At 47.4% G+C, this 7,912-nt stretch overlaps 1 protein-coding gene across 1 annotated transcript in view; it reads right to left on the bottom strand.

The window, feature by feature from the left end:
- Nucleotides 1-5,547: 5,547 nt before the first annotated feature.
- CHP2 (calcineurin like EF-hand protein 2) overlaps nt 5,548-7,912 on the bottom strand; it is a 3,409-nt gene continuing 1,044 nt past the window's right edge. Inside the window, exons 2-7 of the mRNA XM_029949972.1 lie at nt 7,739-7,811; nt 7,551-7,631; nt 7,302-7,432; nt 7,053-7,114; nt 5,975-6,097; nt 5,548-5,775 (exon numbers count right to left, since the gene is read on the bottom strand). Coding sequence (XP_029805832.1) covers nt 5,722-5,775; nt 5,975-6,097; nt 7,053-7,114; nt 7,302-7,432; nt 7,551-7,631; nt 7,739-7,811 — 524 coding nt within the window. The 3' untranslated portion in view covers nt 5,548-5,721. The remainder of the gene's footprint in view (nt 5,776-5,974; nt 6,098-7,052; nt 7,115-7,301; nt 7,433-7,550; nt 7,632-7,738; nt 7,812-7,912) is intronic.

Here is a 7,912-nt window from a genome sequence, read left to right as displayed (position 1 = left end):
CCTGGAATGTCCCGGGGCACAGTTTGAAACCCCAGCTTCCCATCACTCTGACAGAGGAGGCAACCTATCCCATCCCGCAACGTCCCTAAAGTGCCCTTATTTGGTGGTCTGCCCTTCCAGGACCCGCACGGAAGTCTTTCACCCATAAAATACTCGCCCCTCCCGTACCAGACGCTCCCTGACTCCCCACTCCTGGAGTCACAGAACCTTGCCCAGGAATCGCAGATCCCAATAAAGACTTTCTGGGCTCCATAATTTGGTCTCTTTCTTTCCTCTCATCTCTGCCTCCATCTATTAAATCTTATAGTTTCCTTTATAAGCTCAAATGTATCTGTTTTACTTTTTTATTTTATTTTTTTAAAGTTAATTTACTTATTTTGAGAGAGAAAGAGAGAGAGAGCATGAGCACGTGAGCAGGGAGAGAGAATCCCAAGCAAGATTGGCACTGCCAGCATGGAGCCCAAAGCTGGACTCAAACCGAGATCACGACCTGAGCTGAAATTAAGAATTGGACGCTTAAGTGACTGAACCACCCAGGTGCCCCAAATGTATCCATTTTAACTGAGTCTGTTTATAGGCAAATAATAAGTGAATAATGACCAAGCCTAGGTACTGTATGACAACAATAATCAAGGTGGCAAACAAATCACTTAAATTCAGCAACTGCTGCTCAGAGCCCAGGGGTCCCCACAGTGGTCACCAGGCTCCCCCCTCCACTTCAATGAACGTATCCACAGCAACTCTATCCGAGTTGATATCAAGAGGGTAAGGTAAATCAGAAATTTCAGTCTTCTTTCTATGATGGTTACAATTGGTATGTCCATGGCTATATTATTGTTGATCTTATTTCTTTTAAGTAAAAAAGGGGGAAATGTTGGGGCCCAGTAGGCAAAAAAAAAAAAAAAAAAAAAAACCTCAAACAATATTTGGCCTCCTGGGCTGCACATGTGACTTCTGTTCATCCTATGATTTTCTCATTGCTTTGCAAAGAGGTATATACTTTTGGGCTTTGAATCAACTTGGGTCAGTCAGTGACCTTCCCTTACTTTGTTTTCTAGCTCTTTGTCTGCTGTTGGGAATAAACACAATCCCCAGCCAAAGATTCGCTTGTTAATGGATGAGTATCTTACCCTTGAATAACTGATGAAGGGCCTTAAGGAATGTAAATCTCCTCACAGAATTCTTCAGGCTTATCTTATGCTTAAAACCAGACTATTATTAGGGAATTCCTTTCTTGTAATGACTTGATTGTTCCTGTTATTTACTACTGTACTGATAAGGATGACCTTTTCCAGAGCACGTCTTTACTTCAAGGACCTTAAACTATGTAATCAGTGAAGAAAAAATATAACCACCCATGCTATATAGGACAGTGACTATCTCAGTAAAGGTATGGTATTACCATCAAAAATAAAAAATAAAAAAGAGGGTAATGTAAGAGTCACCTTAAGGTGGCGAGGGCCATTTCTCTGGGGGCTGGAGGAGAACACGTGCACAGACGACCCCCGCCCCTCACCTGCAGACCTGGAAGGTCCTGCGCCAGTTTGAAAACAGCCAATCATGAAGCTCCAGCTTCCCATCACCCTGACAGAGGAGGCAACCAATTCCATCCTACCACGTCCCTGAAATGCCCTTATTTGATAATCTGCCCTCCCAAGATCAAACCCAGAACCCCCTCACCCATAAACACCCCCCCCACCGCCTATCAGGCGCGCCTTCCCTGACTCCCCACTCCCCGGGTCGTGGGACCTCGCCGGGGAATCACAGATCCCAGTAAAGGCTTTGTTGGCTCCATAACCTGGTCTCTTTCTTTCCTCCCATCTCTGCCTCCATCTATTAAATCTTAGAGGTAAGGTAAGCTTGTGCTACCCCAATCAGCCTAACACCCTCCTTCCCCCATGACAAAAGTCTCCAACCTCCTGAGCTTGTGCTGGATCAGGAGGCTTTCTTGCTAATGTACCCTTCCATCCACTAGAATACGGAGTAGAGTCCTGGGGACCCCCTCGTACTGGGTCCTCCAGGAACCCTTGTTAGATCAGTAGCACTGACCATCGATACAGAGCGTGTGTGGGTGCAAATGGCAGGGAGGCCTTCCCAAGAGCCTGTGGGCAAGGGGAATGCTCTGAGTTTTGTGGATGTTGGAGAATGCTTTTGGTTTTTAAGTTTATTTACCTTTGAGAGAGAGAGAGAATAAGTGGGGAGGGGCAGAGGGAAAGGGAGACACAGAATCCAAAGCACCTCGAGGTCATGACCTGAGCTGAAGTCAGATGCTTAACTGACCAAGCCACCCACGCACCCCTGGATGTTGGAGAACTTTTAATAGAGCTGTCAAGTTTAGTCCTTCAACCTCCATCAAAATCACATACTAAAAATATGGATTTCCCTGTAGACGCAGAAGCTTTCAAATGGAGCCTAAGGGTCTAAACTTCTTAATCAAATATTTACCATCAGGAAAATTTGAGAAACTATAGTGGAAAAAAGACCTGCTATAAAGAAAGATAGCTTGGGGTGCCTGAGTGACTCAATCGGTTAAGTGGCCTACTTCCACTCAGGTCATGATCTCATGGTTCGTGAGTTCTAGCCCCGTGTTGGGCTCTGTGCTGACAGCTCAGAGCCTGGAGCCTGCTTCGGATTCTGTGTCTCCCTGTCTCTCTGCCTGCCCCTCCCCTGCTCGCACTCTGTGTCTCTCGCTCTCTCAAAAATAAACATTAAAAAAAAAAAAAAGGAAAGATATCTTGGGGCGCCTGGTGGCTCAGTCAGTTAAGTGAATGACTCTTGACTTCAGCTCAGGTCATGTTCTCTGATTCATGGAATTGAGCCCTGTATCAGGCTCTGTGCTGACAGCACGGAACCTGCTTGGGATTTTCTTTCTCTCCTCTCTCTCTGGTCCTCCCCTGCTTGTGCATGCTCCCACTCTTTCAAAATAAGTAAATAAACTTGAAAAAAAAGAAAGATACCTCTCCCTCCTTCCGTATCCCTTTTCCCTTTCCCCACTCCATTTCCCCTCTATTTCTCTATTTCTTTTAAATTTAAAATAAAGTGTGAATGTGTGTTCTGGATGGTCTCCTATGTCCTCTGCTGGGTTTCCCCAGAAGCACCCTGTAAAAGGATTGGAGGGCAAATTGTTTATCTGTGAGAGGAACCAGGAAACAGGTCAGAGAGTGGGGATGAGACTGGGGGCAAGGACCCAATACAGGGTGCTTTAATAAGCAGCCCCACGGGGCTCAAACCTGCTAGAGATTTCAAGAGTGACTAGAACATGCCTATAAACCGTCCAGCCAGACGGGGATAATCTGGGTAATTTATCTCCACCTGTCATTGGCTGAGAGCTGCTCCTGGGGACATTAACTCTCCAGCATTTCAACTTGCCCCCACATAAACTAACTACAGGCCTATGCCAGACAAAGTCCATGGGCAGAGTATCATCTGTGCTGTGGGAAGAAGCTATCTGGTTTTCTCAAAAAATTAAAAAATAGAGCAACCATGGGATCCACCAACCCCACTTTTGGGTATATATCCAAAGGAAATGAAATCACTATCTCAAAGAGGTAAATGGACTCCCATGTTCATTGCAGGATTATTGACAACCCAAATGTCCACTGACATAGATAAGTGGAAAGAAAATGTAGCATATGCATACAGTGGAATATTATTCGGTCTTTAAGAAGGGAATTCTATCATTTGTGACAACGTGGATGGGTGTAGAGGGTATCAGTGAAACAAGTTGGCCATAGTAGGAAAAACACCATATGATTCCTCTCCTATGAGGCAGCTCAGAGTCAAATGCATAGAGGTAGACAATCGAATGGTCATTATCAAGGGGTGTGTGAGAGAGATAAGGGAAGCTATTGTCCAACAGCTATAAAATTACAGTTAACCAAGATGAGTAAAAGTCCCAGAGATCTTCTGTGCCTACAGTTAACAATATGGTTTTGTACACTTCAAAATTTGGTAAGCTGGTAGACCTCATGTTAGGTGTTCTAACCACACACACACACACACACACACACACACACACACAAATACCACAAGTGATACAAGGAAATTTTCAAGATGATGGATGTTTATTACCTTGATTGTGGTGATGGTAATATGAGTGTATACCTATGTCCAAACTCATCAAATTGTATAATTATATATTAATTATGTGCAGGTTTTTGTACACCTATTACAATTCAATAAAGCTGATGTAAAATAGAAGCCACTAACATGTACAGTAACGGTGAATGCCAAGCAGGTGATGTGCTAATAAATGTTTAATAATGGGCTCTTCTCAGCAGAAAAACCCTGACTCACGGCATTTGCCAATGTCCATGCTGTAAACATCCCCGCTACAGCCGATTCAAGCTACCAATATGATATCGCTGGAAGCCATAAGCCATGGTCGACCCTTATGTGTTGATACCAGACAAGTCCAGCGCAGTCCTGGAAGGAGATATGGGCAGGCTGCCAACAGCCTCTCCCATAGGTACAGCCAGAACACTTTGCTATACACATAGAATCTCACAGGTTTGGGGGGGGGTTGTTTGTTTTTTAAAGAAAGAGCAGGGGCACATAGGGAGAGAGAGAATCTTAAGTAGACTCCACACTCAGCATGGAGCCCAGGGCAGGGCTTGATCTCATGACCCTGGGATTATGACCTGAGCCCAAATCAGGAATGGTATGCTCACCCAACTGAGCCCCCAGGCATCCCAGAACATCATAGTTTTATGTGATTCTTGTACTGTATTCTGTGATATATCAATATTTGAACATCTTATCATGAAAAAATAGAATTATTCTCCAAATCTTTGAATAATTCCATACCTTAGGGAGATACGTGTTGTTTATTACTTTTATATCATCTCTTCCCCCACCTGCCCACCACCAGCACACTGGCATGTACCCACAGAATCAGTGAAAACCCATTTAAAAAGCCAGACTTCAAGAATCCCTCCACTGAGTCAACCTAACAGTAATGGACATCTCTTGTTTTGCCTGACTGGCAGCATTCCCTTCTTCTGATCATGACGCTTCATTTTCCTTTAAGCAACTACTCCTTACCTCACTCTGACTCTTCAGGTTTTATTTCCTGGCTTTAGCATTTAGCACATGACACAGGCCAGGCCAATTAGAGCAGTCCATTTCCCTGGCGTTAGGGACAAGAACCCACCTAGCCCAATGACTATTCTCTTTGCTTAGAATTATTGGAAAAGGAAATCCCTTCCCACTGGATCAATAGGCTAGTAGGATGGAAGCCTGGAGCTGCTGGTGGCCATCCTCCCCCATGAGGAAAGAGCCCTCCTGAGAATAAAGCTAACACAAAAGAAAGCCAATTGAGAAATGAGTAACAGTCCTGATAGCATCACAGAAGCCCGTTGAAGCAAACTGTGCCTGAAGACACTTCCAGACTTTTCCAGAATTCTGAAGATACTTTCAAACTTTTTAATTACATGAAGTAATTAAATGGATGAACTCCATAAAATCCCTTTCTTACTTAAGGCACCTTAAATTGGGTTTTCAGTGGCTTACAACCACAAGATCGCTGGCTGATTCACGAATCTGAGATCAAATGAGCTAGAGTTTATTCAGTACACACCCTTCTAGCTTTCTTTCCTTGGCGTAAATAGAGTTTAGCTTAGACACAAGAATACAGTTTACTGGGGCCCTGACTCTGCAGGGGCTGAAGAGAAATCCCAGGCCAACCTGGTCTGTGTAAGCCAGCCAAAGGCACAAAGGGCGTCACTTCAGGATCCGGATGCTCATTTTCTGCTCAACATCCATCTTCTCCAAGGTCTGGGGGGTGACAGGGGAGAGATGGGCAGTGGTCAAGAGCCCAGTCTTCTAGGCTTTCAAACTCCTCTCCCATCCCCAAAGCCACACCCTTCCTTGGCTTCCCCTCTCCTTCTGCCCACCTCCTTCCAACTGCCTTTCCCATGTCCATCTGTCCTAGGCACTCCTGATGTCAACTCCCCAGGCCTAAGGGCATTCTCACCTTGGTGAACTCCAGGAAGGACACGGCCCCATCTCCATCTTCATCTGCTTCCTGCACCGTGCGGTCGGCGATGCTCTCCAACTGCTCTTCTGTCACCTGCACCCCAACCATCAGCCGGAGGACCTGGGAGGTGCCGAGGGCACAGACACACATAAGAGGAGTCAGCCCCCACCCCTCAAAACTTGCCCACATCATCCCAAATCTTGCTACCAATTTTGTAATCTCTCCCTCATCCATTTCTTCCTCCCTGCCATATCCCCCCCAGTAATTTCCCCTACTGCTTCTCCACTCAAACCCCTACTGTCCCTCACTATCCCACAGTCACCTCAACAATGTGCCCAAACTCATTACCCAATCCCAAGCTTTATAACCCAACCTCCTCCCATCTCCCACCACAACCTCCCACCATTCCCAGTTCTACCCATCCCCATTACCACATCTACTCCAGAGATTCTAAATCTCAGCAGTGTTGACATTTGGGGCCAGATAACTCCTGGTTGTAGGGGGAAATGAGGGCTATCCTTGTACTAAAAGATGATTAGCAGCATTTTGTATTTCCACCCACTAGATGCCAGTAGTACTGCCCTCCCCCAGGTGTGACAACCAAAAAAATCTCTAGGTATTGCCAAAGTCACTCAGAAGGCAAGATCACCCCAGTGAAAGACCACTGATCTATTGGGTCATCTGGGTGGCTCAGTCAGGGCTGAGCGAACTACTCTTAGTTTGGGTCATGATCTCACGGTTTGTGAGATCAAGCCCCACGTTGAACTCTGCTCTGACAGTGGGAGGCTGCTTGGGATGCTCTTTCTTTCTCTCTGCCCCTCCCCCAATCACACTTGAGCATGAGGACATGCTCTCTCAAAATAAATAAGTAAACTTAAAAATAAAAGAACCACTGATTTATTTCCAACCTCATACCCAACTGTTCCCCATCCCATTTCCAAACGAAACCTCACCCAATCCCTGTTTTTCACTCAATACTCCAGTCATCTGCCCCCCCCCCCTCCATCCCCTCAACTCTTCCCTTCAACCACCCACGCTCCGCACATCACATCTCTGGCCCGGGCGTCCTTCCAACCTGTAGCATCTCGTGCCTGGAGATCTTGCCGTCCCGGTCCTGATCATAGAGCTGAAATGCGACTGGAAGAGAATGGAGGGGGGAAAGGGTAGGTGGGTCTTCCCTGGTTCTCTTTCAGCAGAAGGTCACCCTGGAGGAGGAGGGGAGGTCCTCTAAAGGCTCTCTATGAGAAGGAGGTGCCTGGGGCATCTCACTGGTGCCGTATATCTAGGGTCTCGCTTGGGGAAGAGTGGGTCCCCACAAACTCACAGCGAAGTTTGTTCATTCTGCTGTTGAGGGGTTCAGGGTCGTCGGGGTCTCGCATTCCTGGGTCCTCATCATCGACGGGTCGAAAATGAGCCAGGACTCTGACGAAACCTGGGAAATCCAGTCGCAGACTCCTGGGGTGGGGGAGATGAGACAAAGGCAGTGGTCGCCTTGGCCCTTCCTCTGCCTCCGTCAGTTCCCCCCCCCCAACAAGTTTTTCCCTCCATCTCCCCACCCCCAACGAAGCCTCACCCATCAGGGAAGAAGCTGTCTATAATGCGTTCTCCCAGAGGGTTCACGGCCAGAGCCCCAATCTGCTGCAGATCCATGCGGCTGTCGAGTGAAATGGAGGCGTGGGGCACAGAACGGAGACGGAGGGTTAAAGAGAGGCAGGGGCTCAGAGAGGCTGAGTGGAGGGTCCTAGGGACAGCGCCCCTCACCTCAGGTAGCCCTTCTTGTTCCTGTCCAGTGCCCGAAACCGGTGGTACAGACGGAGCAGACTGGCCTGCGAGACTGCGGGACGGAGGGCGGAAGGGTCACGCGGCCGCGGGCGCGGGTGACCCGCCGCCGGACCCTCCCGGGCGGCCCCGGGCCGCGGGCTAGGAACTGGGACT

This window comes from Suricata suricatta, chromosome 8 (assembly GCF_006229205.1).
Source record: "Suricata suricatta isolate VVHF042 chromosome 8, meerkat_22Aug2017_6uvM2_HiC, whole genome shotgun sequence".
Taxonomy (NCBI): domain Eukaryota; kingdom Metazoa; phylum Chordata; class Mammalia; order Carnivora; family Herpestidae; genus Suricata; species Suricata suricatta.
Note: the sequence above shows the minus strand (reverse complement) of the source record. Positions and strands in the feature narration are given on the sequence as shown.